Raw genomic sequence first — 16,024 nt, forward strand, 5'->3', positions numbered from 1 at the left:
GAAATGTCAAGACCTTGATGAATTAAGTAAAACCACCAGTCCTCTGGTTACCAAAGTTAGCTAATTTACAGAGGATTTATAAATAAAAGGTTCCGCAATAATAATGATGCAAATGCTAATAAGGAGATGTGTAATGCTTGTTCAAAGAGTATGGTCTAATTTGAGGAAGATGGTTGATGAGTTAAGAAATATTGCAAAGGCATCTGAGCTTATTGTCTCAATTGATACAAAGAGCAGAAGGATAAATGAAACGTCACTACCCTAGTTACATGGTTCCAACAATAGGGCTGACAACCTGACACACCAGTTTATGTAAATACGTCATTGGATCAACAATGTCATGATTAAAACGTCGCTCCAAACAGGATATTGATATATCTTAGGTAGAAAACAACATATGGGTAGGAACAGTTATTACAAATTTACAATTCTAATGGACTGTTTCCAGTGCGGTGAATTGATTAACCTGCTCACTAACATATCTCATGATACTGAAATGCACACTTTCTCATTTGTGCATACTTAGTTTTGCTAGCATAATTAGCCAAATGTTTTTTCTTTCTTTCTGATGTATTGATGTATCGAATAAAAGTTTCTAACATGTTCTGCCCTGTCATACCTCATAAGTAAATGACTTGTCGGTAGCTGAACGTTGTTTCTGATAGCTACGAGAGAAACAAAAGAACATAGAGATTAACATCACCGACCAGTATAGCAATGACTATAACAAAACAACTCACAGTATCGTGCAACTATAGGAAATAGAGAAGCAAAGGGAACATGAAATGCACGTATCACAGCATAGCCTTACTCGAGTGTTTCTGAAAGAGCCTCAGGAAGCCGGTGCTCCTCGTTATAAGCAGGGATGATTGACGAAATGTACTTCTCAGCAGGATCGTAAATTGAGGGGCAAGGAACCTAACACAATTACAGAAGCAAATGAACAAACACCTAACGTGCACACCATCCAACATCTCGAGCACTCAATTTGAAGCTAGTAAAGGAGAGAAACGAATACTCAAATTGAATTGCGTAAACAGAATTCCTCGTGCACCTTGTTGAGCGAATTGGGGTCCTCGAAGAATGTGGATGAGATTGCGATCCTTTCCAGCCTGTGGGCGTGAGATCCAGAACAACACACCAGTCAAAACAAACACAGGCAGATTGCCAGAGCAAACAACGACATTATTGGGTAGTTACGGAAGCTCTTACGAGTGCATGCATCCGATCTTCTAAATATGCTCGAAGAAGAAGGCAGCGGCGCTCATCACCAGGGCGACCACCTGCGCAAGAGAGAAGAGACGACATGAGTAGAACGATGAGGGTGGGGGAGGGGGTTCGGGGGTTGGAGGTTACGAGGGAGACGAGGAGGGTGGTCAGCGAGAGGGTGGCGGGGAGGAGGTCGGTGATGGGGGCGAGTGGCTAGACGGCGGCCGCCAGGGCGACGGTCGGAGACGAGACCACCCCTGCCCGGCCACTACTGTTGTCGCTCGCATTGTCGCGTGCGCGCCGAGTCCTCGAGATGGGGAGATTTGCTCGTGTCGAGTCGAAGTGTTCAACACAGCCGACCCACGCCTGCTAGACCGGGTTTTCTTCTCTTTCTTCGTGTTTTAAACCTATAAACGGGTTGTCACACCGAAATCTACCCTATAATCTACACTATAAACGGGTTGTCACATCCCTCCATCGCGCCCTTCCGTCCCGCCGCCGCCAGGTGCCACCGCCTCCATGCCGGGTATATAGTTTTTTTCCCTATCTGATTGCTGATTGATGATTATATGAATTTTTAATTCGTGGATATCTGATTGCTGATTGATGGAAACAACAACATTTTACAGAGTGTTTCTCTTCATAAGAGGAAACATCTATAAAATTGTCATGGGAGAAGGGGCTGGTGTGGCTGCTTCTACAAGAACTTGAGAACACAAAGGTTGCACTTTTGCAATTTCCTTTGGTCCCTTGTTTGTGTTTGTGCAAACTCATCTTTTTTTTCCCTGATTGGCTCATAGTGTTTTTCTTCAAAATTTAAGACTTCCAATATGGATTTACATTTCTGCAGCAAAGGGGTGCAGAAATATATGATGAGTTTCTTGGAGGAAGCTTCACATGTGATGCATACCACATGACAGAGCCAAATCCTGAAGGTGAATAATATGGTTATACCTTGTGGTTCATTGTTGTCCCATTCATGGTTATTTTCCTCGTATTTCCTTGTCCATGTAGATACTGATTCTATGCTCATATAATATCAGGTAGAGGGGTTATCCTTTGTATTGAAAATGCAGTAGCAGATGCAGGAGTAGCAAAGGAAGATATCCAATTATGTAGATGCTCATGCAACATCTGCGCAGACGGGTGATTTGAAGGAATTTGAAGCTCTCAACCGCTGTTTTGGTCATAATCCGCAGGCATGCCTACATTTCAGAGAACTTCTATTACTTTTGAAAACCTATATAATTTTCAATTGATTTGGAGTTCCATATATTTAGCCTTGCATTCAACGATGCAGCTTAGAGTAAACTCGACGAAATCAATGACAGGCCACCTGCTTGGAGCTGCTGGTGGAATAGAAGCTGTGGCTGCTGTACAAGTGTGTGTTTACATTTGAACCCACTATAGAAGAAAGTTTCTATCTTCCCCAATCTACTGGTGCCTGTGAGTTCCCCCGTAGCAGGCATTATGCCCGTGTTTTTTCCCATCTGAGGTGCTTGTGAAATGGAGTAACCAATGAAATGGACTAACCAACAAAGGGAGGAGTATCTGCTGCTTTATTTCGTATATGATTTTCACCGCACAAGGCTTGTAGATGTTCGCCGCACAAAGGGAGGAGTAACCCACTAACGAATGTTCATATGTGATTTTGTTTTGTTTGTGAGGAAATTTGAAGTCTTTGATGCTTGATTGCGTCGATACTTTAGGGCAGTAACCTGGTCCTGAGCTCGAGCTGTGCAATTCCAATTCCTCAGCTCTCTTTGAAACTGGTAAAATTGTACTCACATAAAGTATGCGCGTCTCAGTGAATCTTTCTTTACTACTGAAGAAAATAGAAATGTGAAAGGCGTCGGCGTCTTTCAACTGCAATTGTTTTGTTTAGAAGCGATATAAATCAATTATGGTAAGAGGCTACGGTTACATATTTTTCCTCCAGGCATTTACATCATCAACCTTGGGAAAACCTGGGAGAAGCTTTATCTGGCTGCCAGAGTGATTGTTGCAATCGAGAACCCGCAGTACATCATCGTGCAGTCTGCTAGGCCTTATGGCCAGAGGGCTGTCCTCAAGTTTGCACAGTACAATGGTGCTCACGCCATTGCTGGCAGGCACACTCCTGGTACCTTCACCAATCAACTGCAAACCTCATTCAGCGAGCCACGCCTTCTCATCCACACTGACCCCAGGACGGATCATCAGGTTTTTTTTTTTTGGTTCCATGAGCTTTTAATTGCAACGGAGTTTGCAAAATGTGTTTATATCTGGTACTGTGGTAAATGTGTTGGTGTAACTGTGTGCAGCCAATCAAGGAGTCTTCTCTTGGAAACATCCCAACTATTGCATTCTGTGGTACTGATTCTCCCATGCGCTATGTCGACATTGGCATTTGGTTGCCTCTTCTGGCTGCTTGCTAGGATGGTTCTTCAGATGCGTGGCACAATTCTCCCTGGGCACAAGTGGGAAGTCATGGTAAACTTTGACAACTGATGCTCACATTTCGATTCTTCATGTTTGGATCTGTTCTTGAATTGCCTTCTGCGTATAACATGATGCCTTGTCAACTGAATTCTCATTTCTCCTTGATTCTGTATCTGTTTTGTAGGTTGATCTTTTCTTCTATAGAGATCCAGAGGAAGCAAAGGAGCAAGAGGAAGAGGAGGCTGCTGTAGGTCCTGAATATGCTGCAGTTGAGTACACTGCTGCCCCAACTGGGTGACCAGCAATGGGGTGGAGAGGTTCAGCCTCCTGCTGCACCAGCCGGGGAATGGGGTGCTGCTCTAGGTTGGGCTTCCTTCTCTTTCTTTTTTTTATAGTAATCTTAATTCAGCTACAAAGCAATGTAGAGTTAGTACATGATTTTTACCTTATTTAATTATTCTTCTATGTTTTTCATAATATGAAGTTTTGTAAATTATGAGCTTATTAGGTCATATGGTACACATATTAAGCTTTACGAGGGCATGGGTACATACTACCTACTCCCTCAATTCCACAGAAAACCAAATTCTAAGAATTAATCTGGACAACCACTATATCCAGATTCATCTCCAGAAATTCAATTTTTCTGGGACAGAGGTAGGTAAATATATTACTACATTTCTTGAGGGGAAGTGGGATGTTGTCAGGGAAAATGGAAAAGTTCCATTTGCGATTATTGGTAATTTGTAAATGTGAAGAAACTCAAAAGGTCTACGGCGATAATTATTTTTTTGAACAGTTGGATTACATTCTGATGCTGAATGAATATAATTTTATCAAGTTTCTTAGCCTAGTTAGTTAGACTTCAATTATGCATTGTTTTCTAGCGGTGGCTTTTATCTGATGGCATGTTTGATTGCATTATTGCATAGAAAGAGTTTGGGGACATGGGAATATGGGATTAACCTAATGATTTGAACCATAGTTGCGATTTGTTTTTTAATCATAAGGGCATTTTTATTGGTTCTGTAATGAGAGAACTGCATAAACTCTCCGAAAATTGCAACATGGACTAATGCTTGTTTCGCATTCAAACTGCAGCACCTGTGGATGGGATGCAGCGGCTGCACCTCCTGCTCCTGCTGCCCCTGGTTGGGAGGAAGGCAGTGTTCCAGCCCCTACTTAACATTGTGTAGGGTTTTATATGCGAGTCATCGTTCATCAACTACCCAAGCATAACCGAGTTACTTAACATTGTGTAATGTATTTGGTGGATCTATTTAAGTCGCTCCCTGTTAAATGTATTGCTTAATGTTAAGTGCGAATCAACTACCCAAGCATCTAGGTACTTCTTTCTTGTCAGCCATTTCTGCCTGTTTAACTTGTTTCATGTCAACGCTCATGGATAACATTGCTTCAAGCTCATTTTGTGATCAAATGCTGTGACTTGCGACTGTGCTATTTTTGCTTGTGATCAAACGCTCATGGATAAGGTTGCTGCCTGAAATTATGGTGATATGTTGCTCAAACAGTCGGTTTGGAAAACATGTTCTGTTCTCTTGGAAGACTTGGGGAAAAAAACATTATCTCGCTATCTCGACAACTGAGCATGTTGCAAACTTGCAATGTTTGAGCTGATTTTGTAAGCTCATTAATACTCTGATAATTGGAGGCAGCTTTCTATCCCTCCATTTTGCCAATTTTTTTCCCAACTTGCTAATGGACAATTAAGCGCCACATCTGCCCTACGTTTGGTGAGAGTATTCATTCTCCTGTCTTCTCTTCACTGGTGGTTTGATCTGAAGCAGAATCAACTTATGCTGTACTACTGTTCAGATAGAACACCTGAAAGTCGGATGCCAAAACAAATGTGCACAGTTTCTCAACAAGAACTGCATCACTGTATCCTCCTGAATGTTTGGGCAAAGCTTGGCAGCTGAAAGAGGAGATTATCATCAGGAAAGGAATGGGACCAAAAGGTTGAGACATCATCGTCATCTGATTAAGCTGGTAAGGGCGATCAATGCTGTTGGGTTAGCAACTAAATGCAGCCTGGGCGTGCCAGCTGCTACAAGCCAACAGTTGCTGTGGCGAACAGCTTAGCCTCATGAAACAAGCGTGAGCCGAGCAATGCCGGCGACGTGCCTGATTGCCCAAGGAGAAGACGAAGAAATTCCTGGCAAGTTTCAGCTTACAACTTGCATGATTTCGCCGTTGGATTTCTCACCGCTGGAAGAGCCCAAACCAAACCTTGCCGGGTTTTGACAAGAACAGTAGGAGCTTGGATATCTAGAATTCCGACGTGTGCAGTCGTACTTGCTCGACGACCAGATTTGGGCACGCATTTGACGTTTGCTTATCAGTTTTTTCCTTTTGGTTTTGCTGTGTCAAAGGTAATATAATCTGAGAGAAGTATGGACACCGGGTCAAATTTTGCCTGAACATTCTTTCATTCCAGGAGCTTGACTAATTGAGAATTTGGTCTAAGTACATGGGTTTGTAATGGCTGATTTCCCTTCACTGCTCGAGGTTTCTGAAGATCAGTCAGACGCTTGAATGCCCAATTGCCGACCTACCCTAGAATGCCCAGAATGGTCAGAGAAACAGTGTTTTGGGACTGCTTAAACCCATTAAACTTGTCAAATGTTGCTGCTGTCATGATGTCCTACACATTGTCGGCGCTCTACCTATCTTATGTCATGAAGCTTGACAAACATGAGTTATTCAGCTTTATCCTTTTGTTTATATTTCTACTAAAATTTGAATATTTCAATCTTAATTTTGAAGTCAATTTTAAAGTTTTTTTCAGCGTAGTTTATTTTTCAGTCTTAGCTTTTAAGTCGCTAAAACACGTATATAAAAGTTTATTTATAAATTATTTTTTATCTGTAAATTTGTTGCTTGGTTTTTTCCAGAATAAGCCAAAAGATCACCCTTATTTTTTTTTCTCATTTTTTTGTATTACTCCTACAGTAATCTAGTCGAATACGGTACATAAATGAAACAGGAGTTGTTGGCTCCTATTTTTGCTGCAGCCATTTTCTTCGAGTCATTTAAGCCTCGTAGTTCCCCTCAAAATTCTTCTTCTTTTGTAGTACTGTACTATATGTATTGTACATATCACTGGCCTACGAGTACCAACGAGGATCTTCTTCGAGGCGTGTGGTTCGCTGCAAACTTGCAACCAGTATAAGGTTCAAAGAACTGTTGCGTTGGCTTCACGGTGTCCCTCGTGCAGCTACAGCAAAGGGAACCGAATAACCGCTCAGGCAGTTAAATAGGCAATTGACAAAGACTCTAGAATGCAAGTACAGTAATGGTTTTTTTAATTTGTTTGGCCTAATTCAGTCAATAATATTTCTTTTGACCAGACCTTTCGACAATAGCACATTTGAAAATAATAAATGCATCTAGAGCAAAAGTAACTACTCTAAAGTCCTTTAAAATTAGCTCTAGAATTACTAGCCACCAAGAAATACAATTGGAATGATTCTATAGATCTTACTAATTTTTTTTGGAGGGTGTCAAATTGGGAAAAAAACCATTAAGGTTCTTAAATTTCAATGGATTTATATGTTCTTATCAGAATAAATTTTGAAGAAAATAAACACAAATTTGAAATCTATGTAGTTCTGCAAAATTATTTAAAAACTAACACTATCTTTATAAAGACAAGGTCAATGTATATAATTGAAATTATACATTTCCTCGTTTTTTCGGTGAAGGATGCGTGAATTTTGGTGAAATTAGGATTAACTATACAATTTTATTCTGCAGTTGGGTGCATTCAAATTTGTACTACTCATATTCCGATGTTTTTTCTTTCGTCGGGCATGCTTCAAGACTTTCTATCTAGAAAAGTAGTCTCTACGGTCACAAATAAGTGATGTTTTGGACAACCACGTGATCAACATCACCGCGACATTACCTTGATTATTATATTAAATAGTAGTAAAAACCTATAAAGAATATAGAGAAGTTATTATGTTTTGAAACTATCTTTGAAGGATAAATATAACAGCATCATTTTTAAAAATTAAATCCAAATATTAAAAGTAATATCGACGGCCAAAATTTAAATGAGTTGACTTCACGTATCATTCAAAAATGTTTACTTACTTTTTTATTAGAGAGAGTTTTAGGTGGTGGTCAACAGCATTAAACAACCAATATCGTAAGTCCATAGAAAACCATAATTATAATTCAGAACGTCGCCTATGGCAATAACTCAACTGCCAGATGGTACTGTGCTAGCACCAGTTCTAAATGAAGAAAACAAAACGAACAAAAAACATCTCAACAAAAAAAAAAAAGGAAAAGTCTCAGTCACATTCTCTCTCTGTTTGTGCAGATTACAGAAAAAACCTCTCACTGTCAAGTCTCCCACGTTGTGAACTTGTGATCTCCAAATCCAATCCATATCGGCCCCCAAGCTCATCCAGAGCCCTACCTGGCCTCATCAAAATCCCATCACACACACAAAACACCAACCAAAACCAAAATTCATATCTTTTCTATATTATTATTAATATTACTCCCTCTATTTCACGATGTAGGATTTTCTAGTCTTGTCTAATTTATATAAATGCTAATAAATCTAGACAACAATAAGAAAGTCTTACGATATGGATGCTAATATTATTTTAAGAACACCGTTTTCTCTATTTCTGATAGTTATACATAAACCCAAAAGAGAAAAAAAGTTCAATAAAAAAATACATCAGTTTCTGGTTTTTTCATTAATTTTATTAATTCATTTCCGGTATTAAAACTCGTCCGCTTCTCGAAGTTTTTCCGACCCACCGCAGCCTCCAGCGCCTCCACCTCCATCTCCACCTGGTAATGGCGGCTGCCGCCACCTCTCAGATGCGCCCAAGCCGCCTCCTTTCCTTATAAAGCCCGCTTCGCCGCCTCCCTCCCCTGCCGCTCCTGCTCCTCCCCCTGTCCCTGCCTGCCCCACCTCGCCCCGGGCGTCGCCGCACGCATCTCCGCGCGGCGCGGCGCGGCCCACCGGGGGGTTTCTTGGCGCCGCCGGCGTTTTGCTGCCCCGCCGCCTATCCAGTGGATGCGCCCGATCCCTCCCTTGCCTGCCGCGAACCCCGGGGGCGCGCGCCTCGCATCGCCGTCGCGGGCGTTGGGATCCAGCAGGCCGGGGCCGCCCCGTGAGGAGCAATGGCCGGGGTGGCGCCGCCGCTCTGCACCTGGCTCGTCGCCGCATGCCTGTCGGCGGCCTGCGGCGACGGCGAGAAGGAGAAGCTGCGCAGGCACGGCGCCGCCGGCGGGCTGTTCAGCGCGCGCCGCCGCCCCGGCGCGCGGTGCCGTGGCAGGGGCCGGTCTGGTGCGTCCCTTCTTTCCCGGGCTCCATTGGAGTACATCTTTTGCGTGCTGTCTTTGCTCAGCTCCAGTGTAAACTGTAACATTTTTTTGCAGTGGGGGGATTTCTTTTTTCTTTTTTACTGCGTTGGTAGTATCGACGGGTGCTCGTGGTGCGGTAAAGGTGCGATTTTTGTGCGGTTTTTAGATGTCACATCGCTCGTGCGCGTATTTGGGATTATACTCTGCGTTGTGCTGGCATCTTGGTTAGTACTTTTTTTTAACTCATGTGTAGTCCTGACCGTCATCATGTCCGTCAAATGCTATGTATGTTGCACGCTGTTGGAGTGAATTGCTACCAGCATGCTTGGTTGGCTGTGATGCTGGGGTTGAGGGGAAGGAGCAAGAACCACTGGGAAAGGCTAATGTTTGACATGGTACTTAAGATAACTGAAATAGTGTGTTTGAAAAGCTTAACTAGCAGCTTCCATTACAATGTGACTGCATTTCATCACATGCTTCCCTGGTGAATTATCTGAACAAAACAGTCCTGCCATTCGTCGATTTTGTAGTTTCTCTCAGTGGCACGTAGGTGACCAATAATCTGGTGCTCGAAGAAGCATCCAATCGATAAAAAGCTTGCTTTTGCATAGTGCCACCTTTTGTTTGTTTGGTAATATGCCCCAAGTTGAGTTAGTCTCACACCATCTAAATGGTATTTCTTATGAACTGCAGGAATACCCATGGCTGTAGCTTTGCATCCTGAAATGGGAGCTGTGGAAAGCAAGAAGCCTGATATTAAACAACGGAGAGTGGTCGTCACTGGCATGGGTGTCGTGACACCGTTAGGCCATGATCCTGATGAGTTTTACAACAACCTTCTACAGGGTGTTAGTGGAATAAGTGAGATAGAAGCATTTGACTGCTCCAATTACCCGACGGTACTTTACTTTTCTACTGAATGTGAAGTTCATTTTACAATTTAGTCAAGAAATAATTTTTCATTTCATTCAGAGAATTGCAGGAGAAATCAAATCTTTTTCAACGGACGGCTGGGTAGCACCAAAATTAGCTAAGAGAATGGACAAGTTCATGCTATATTTGATAACTGCTGGGAAGAAAGCATTGGAAAACGGTGGAATCACCGAAGAAATCATGAACGAGTTGGATAAATCAAGATGTGGAGTTCTTATTGGATCTGCTATGGGTGGCATGAAGGTACAAATCTGCGCAGACTAAATTGTGTTATTATGCTTCCTAAAAGAAGCAGCCTTCTTTCTTTAGGCACTTTCCTCTTTAGTTTAGTTCAGCTTACGATGGTATTTTAAGCAGGTTTTTAGTGATGCAATTGAAGCATTGAGGATATCATACAAGAAGATGAACCCGTTCTGTGTACCTTTTGCTACTACAAACATGGGTTCTGCAATCCTTGCGATGGATCTGGTACCTTATACCATCTGTCCTTTAACTATTTATATATAAACTCATTGAATAGCAATGAATTCTCAAGAAGTAAAATTGTATTCCTGAGCAGGGGTGGATGGGCCCGAACTATTCTATCTCTACTGCTTGCGCCACCAGTAACTTCTGCATACTAAATGCAGCTAATCACATCAGAAGAGGGGAAACTGTAAGCCACACCATCTTATTGTGCTCTTTTCTGCAAGGTGAAAACATCCTAATTGCGATTTATCCTAAATTTGCAGGATGTTATGCTCTGTGGTGGTTCTGATGCACCAATTATCCCAATTGGTATGATGGCTTTAAGTACTTGTGATATCATTATTCCAGTTGTTATGAATTTTCTTTTTACGTGAACGTTTTGCCTTTTCTTGCACAAGCCAAGCTTGCTATTTAGACAATCCAAACTGTTGCATGCAGGATTGGGAGGTTTTGTGGCGTGCAGAGCTCTTTCACAGAGGAATAGTGATCCAGCAAAAGCTTCTCGGCCTTGGGATGTGGTTAGTTGTTCAAGAATAAATATTTTTTACATAGCGACTGTTTTTAACCAGTCAATTTATTATTTGTGTGAATGACGCATTCGACAACACTCTTACTGGCTTATTGTGCATATTTGATAGTCAGTCATGATTCTGCAGAACTCTCATCGGTCCAATATTCTTTTTTGTTTGTCTTTTTTAACATAGGATCGTGATGGATTTGTCATGGGAGAAGGGGCTGGTGTGCTGCTTCTGGAAGAACTCGAGCATGCAAAGGTTGCGTTATGCAATTTCCTTTGGTCTCTTGTTTCTGCTTGTGCAAACTCATTTTTTTTTCCAGATTGGCTCATAGTGATTTTGTTCAAAATTTAAGACTTCCAATATGGATTTACATTTGTGCAGCAAAGGGGTGCAGAAATATATGCTGAGTTTCTTGGAGGAAGCTTCACGTGTGATGCATACCACATGACAGAGCCACATCCTGAAGGTAAATAATGTGGTTATACCTTCTGCATTATTGTCCCATTCATGGTTATTTTCCTCGTATTTCCTTGTCCATGTAGATACTTATACTATGCTCATATAATGTCAGGTAGAGGGGTTATCCTTTGTATTGAAAATGCACTAGCAGATGCTGGAGTAGCAAAGGAAGACATTAATTATGTAAATGCTCACGCAACATCGACACAGATGGGTGATTTGAAGGAATTTGAAGCTCTCAACCGCTGTTTTGGTCATAATCCGCAGGCATGCCTACATTTCAGAGAGCTTCTATTTCTTTTGAAAGCCTATATAATTTTCTATTGATTTGGACTTTTGAAGTTACATATATTAAACCTTGCATTCTACAATGCAGCTTAGAGTAAACTCAACAAAATCAATGACGGGCCACTTGCTAGGAGCTGCGGGTGGAATAGAAGCTGTGGCTGCTGTACAAGTAAGTGTTTACATTTGAACCCACTACAGAAGAACGTTTTTATCTTCCCCAATCTACTGGGTCTGTGAGTTCCCTCGTAGCAGGCAGCACACCTGTGTTTTTACCCATCTGATGTGCTTGTGACCAAGAGTAATGAATCAAATGGAGTAACCCACAGAGGGAAGAGTATCTGCTGCTTTATTCTATCATTCTGCCACTCATTTATTTGCACTACTCCATGTGCACCCCAACAAAAACATCTGCCATGGAGTGTCGTAGGTTGGAAACAGCATCTTATCATCACTGGCCACAAGGCCTCAATACATTCACATCCCACACCACCAGCCCCAACTGGTATTGGCCACCTTGCTGGTGCTCACTGGTGTGCATGTACTATTGAAAGTTTAGGAAATGCTCAGTTGAAAACCCATTCCAATTTAAAAAGTTGAATTCAACCCAGTCTATTAAGTTTCAGTTTTTGAGTGGAGCTTAAAGAAATCATGTTAGAACTCAAGATACTACCTATGATCATTTATATATGACGTTTCGGACATCCAAATTAACTATTTTTTGACTACAACCTTTTGTCCTAACGACAAACATTAATGACTGAAGCGAGTATCTTTTACGCGCTATGATGGAGACTTTTCAATTTACCAAGTAAAATACCAGTCTGTTTGAGAGTTGAATAACCTAAGCTTTGAATTTTGAATGGAAGTTGATAGATGTGATTTGTTTGAGTTGAAAATTGTTTTGATTGATTTGGGAGGTAATATTTCTATATCAAAAGTCGAAATTGTACAAAGTGAAAGTTGAGCATGGGGCTTTGAGTGGGCACTCGTAACATCCAATATGTGATCGTTAATTAGAGTTCCCTGTAGGTCTTGCTGCACTATTTTCATTTATGACTATTTCTTGTCTTATTATATTGTTTAGTGTCGTTTTTTTGAACTTTAGTACTTTACCTTTGTGAGCTTTCATGAACTTTTTTAAATTAGTGTTTTGATTGCCCAATATATATTCCAATACTATTTTGCGAGTGCAGTTGATGTTTTAATAACAAAAACCAAGCTACAGACCTACTGTGCCTTGGTAATTGGGACCTACTTGGCATTGCTAAAATTGTGCTGTCAAAGCATGCAGTCAAGTTAATTCTGCATAATTGTCCCAAATACATATATGTCATGATATTTTACATAACATCCTTCAACAGTTTTTAAAAATGGTATAATGAAACGGCAGTCATTGCTTAGCTTGATTGCCTCATAGACCCCTAGTATCCAGCAGGTAATATTTCTAAGATTCTCTCAAGGGATTTATTTGAACACTGCTTAATTCAGCTGGTGACCTGTCAGAAGAATATCTGCTTGTAGTGACCATATTTGTCAAAGTTTATAAAGGTACAGTTTTCATGTGGGCATTTGGGGAGTGTGTACCCTGAAAAAAATTCAGAATGAAAATTAGACTTGATTACTTAAGTAGGATGGGGTATGGCGCATATTTGTTGGGTGCTTACTATTGAATGGCTAGGAAGGTCTACTCAAATTCAATTTGTACTAACATTGTTCATAGATTACTTCCAGCACTGTATGACATGCCATTTGGGCTTGTATAGCTGCTGATGAAAACATCCCTTGAAAAGTAAGGTGTCATTAAGGATGACTAGTTTTCTTCACTGCTTGCAATTGTAATTTAACATTCTAATAGATCCAGTGGCAAACCACCAAAGGTTTTGTACAACTGGCAATGTTTTTTCTGACCTTTTAGTGTTTCATGGAGTTGGTGTGTCAGTGAATGGGTCAACTAGAAAAAGACGTGGAATTCTTTTTGTATTCTTATAAGTGTTTGTACTCTCTCTTCTTTTTCTTTTTTTAAAAAACATTATTTTAGTGAATAGTTAACCATTATAGCCAATCACCCCATCTCCATATATCATTGATATCTACCATTAGGTACGCCCTCCAGGTACCAACGTCCATTAGTAGTCCAGCAGCAACCTGAACAATTCCTGTTGAGGACAGAAGTTGTTGCAGTTTAATAGTGCACCATCAATCCATCTCAGTTTACATATCACATCTTAATATTGTTTCATATATTAGTGATTTGTGATTATGAGGTTTGATCACACACATCCTAAACCAACATCTATTTGTGAAAGGAGGGAGTTCAATTACTAGCAGTGATCATGAGTTCATGACCAGCTGATCAGCTGCTAGGATTCATGCCACATCATATTATCATATTTCTCAATGCAAATAATATTCATGATTGTGTTCCTCATGGTTTTTTCTGCTGTGCTTGTATATGCAGGCTATAAGGACTGGCTGGGTCCACCCAAATATCAATTTAGACAACCCAGAGAAAAATGTGGTAATTTCATTCACTCATTTTTTTTCCTTTCCTTATGTTTTACGAAATTGAGCTAATCCAGGTAGAAAGATAAGACTAAAGAGAAGACATGGCAAACTGATGTGGTTCTGCAAGGCTCTTGTTTATACTGAATTTTGAATGAAAAAAACACGTGCAGTAGTTTGCAAAACAAAAAGAAAGATTATGTTTGCTCCACACATTTTCAACTTGAGAAATTTTTTATTTAATTCTATGGCTTCAGTCGAAGTCCTATTTCTGTTGTCATTGATATTTTCCCAAAATGACTGATACCAGGAATATTACAGAAAGATCTTGCTTTACCTTTGTTTAGATCAAACTGTTGCCCAAACTGTAGCATATATCCCCCTTCATTCTATATTATATGACTTTCTGGTAACATCTAGATTCATCTATGGATTAATGTATATGTTTTATATATGTGTTAGCTTCTTTAGCATCCATAATAATATACATAGGACATGAAAAACCTTATAACGTGGAACGGAAGATATATTAGTGATTTGGAACAAACTTTTATTTTTTCCTTATTTTCTACAATCCTTTACACCATGTTTTAATTCATCCAAAATTCTTGCGGTTTCAATATTTGATCCAGGATGTCAACATTTTAGTGGGATCAGAAAAGGAGAGATGTGATGTAAAGGTGGCGTTGTCGAACTCATTCGGATTCGGTGGGCATAACTCATCGGTTTTGTTTGCACCCTTCAAGTGACCTCAGCTGATGATTTGGTAGGCTATATGGTCCGATTGCATCATGGGGACTTTGTGTAAGAAGATTACTAGACTGAATAACATTCCTGAGTTGCAAACTACAAAACAGAAAAGAAAAATCCAGGCTTAGTAGAATTACGCTGCCATACAACGGAGCAAGAACAAAGAAAGCAGTTGGGTTCATTTGTATCGGAAAGCTTGCAAGAATCCCAAGATAAAAGGGTGTCCGTCCGAAAAGTTGTTTCATTTCAAATGTGTTGCATGTGCCATGTTGCCAATCTCATTTTGTTTCAGATGTGTAATTGAATTTCTCGTCTATAGAAACTTTATTGGGGCCGTTTTTTTTTTTTGGTCTCGCCGTTTGCCCGACAGATACTTTTTATAGTGCTTTTTTTTTTTCCTTACTGCCGATAAATATAGCACAAAACTGCCAAGGTACTGAGATTTGACGTTTTATAATGCCTTGCTAATTGTAATAAGCTAATGGTATCCAGCTAACTCTTATATCCAAGGCCCTTGTAATTTCCTTGAAAAAGATTCGACCTATCATTTGATCTGACATAAAAGCATGCTGGTCTTTGGACATATTGACCCTTTAATAAAATACACGTCTTATCTTTTTTGCTTCTATTTATGTTTATAAGCAAAATTTTAAATTTCTAGCCCTAAATCTAGAGTTGATTTGAGGTTTTTTAATCATATTTTATTTTTTAGCCATAGTTTTTAGAAATCAAAGAACACGAATAAAAATATTCATAAATTATCGGAAATATACCAACTACTTTCTTTTCCTAGAAAAAATCAAATAATCACCCCCTTGACTTATAAATAGATCCATAGAGAAAACTTTCCTAACAACGGACTTTTAGCTCGGTGCTAGAGTTGTTAGCACCGATGTTGAACATCTTGGTGACTAAGCCACCTGTGCTGAGCACTTGTAGTTGGCACCGATCTGATGCATTCCTATTGTTAACCAATTAAAGAAGAAAAGACAAGACGAATAATAAAAAACGAGAACAACCAAGATTTGAACATGAGACTTTCGTACAAGGCATAGGTTGCTTGCTCAGTCTCACATCTATTGGTAGAGATGCTTTATTGCTTTATCAGGGCTATATTGGCT

General features: G+C 40.3%; 1 protein-coding gene, 1 long non-coding RNA gene and 1 pseudogene across 2 annotated transcripts; 2 read left to right on the top strand and 1 right to left on the bottom strand.

The window, feature by feature from the left end:
- Positions 1 to 356: 356 nt before the first annotated feature.
- LOC107303919 lies at positions 357 to 1,162 on the bottom strand. Its single transcript, XR_001549886.2, has 3 exons — positions 1,055 to 1,162; positions 812 to 918; positions 357 to 665 (listed from the first exon to the last, which is right to left on the bottom strand). It is a non-coding gene; the product is annotated as an uncharacterized LOC107303919 (long non-coding RNA).
- Positions 1,163 to 1,728: 566 nt separating this feature from the next.
- On the top strand, positions 1,729 to 5,076 carry LOC102710195 (annotated as a pseudogene).
- Positions 5,077 to 8,787: 3,711 nt separating this feature from the next.
- On the top strand, positions 8,788 to 15,318 carry LOC102710482 (3-oxoacyl-[acyl-carrier-protein] synthase II, chloroplastic-like). The gene is made up of 13 exons (XM_006651418.3): positions 8,788 to 8,968; positions 9,679 to 9,884; positions 9,958 to 10,161; positions 10,276 to 10,386; positions 10,478 to 10,573; positions 10,650 to 10,695; positions 10,825 to 10,904; positions 11,091 to 11,159; positions 11,286 to 11,370; positions 11,476 to 11,630; positions 11,740 to 11,820; positions 14,110 to 14,169; positions 14,786 to 15,318. The coding sequence occupies exons 1-13, from the start codon at positions 8,803 to 8,805 to the stop codon at positions 14,900 to 14,902; spliced, it is 1,476 nt and encodes a 491-aa protein (XP_006651481.2). The 5' UTR covers positions 8,788 to 8,802; the 3' UTR covers positions 14,903 to 15,318.
- The last annotated feature ends 706 nt before the right edge of the window (positions 15,319 to 16,024 follow it).

The sequence above is a fragment of the Oryza brachyantha genome, chromosome 3 (assembly GCF_000231095.2).
Source record: "Oryza brachyantha chromosome 3, ObraRS2, whole genome shotgun sequence".
Classification (NCBI taxonomy): domain Eukaryota; kingdom Viridiplantae; phylum Streptophyta; class Magnoliopsida; order Poales; family Poaceae; genus Oryza; species Oryza brachyantha.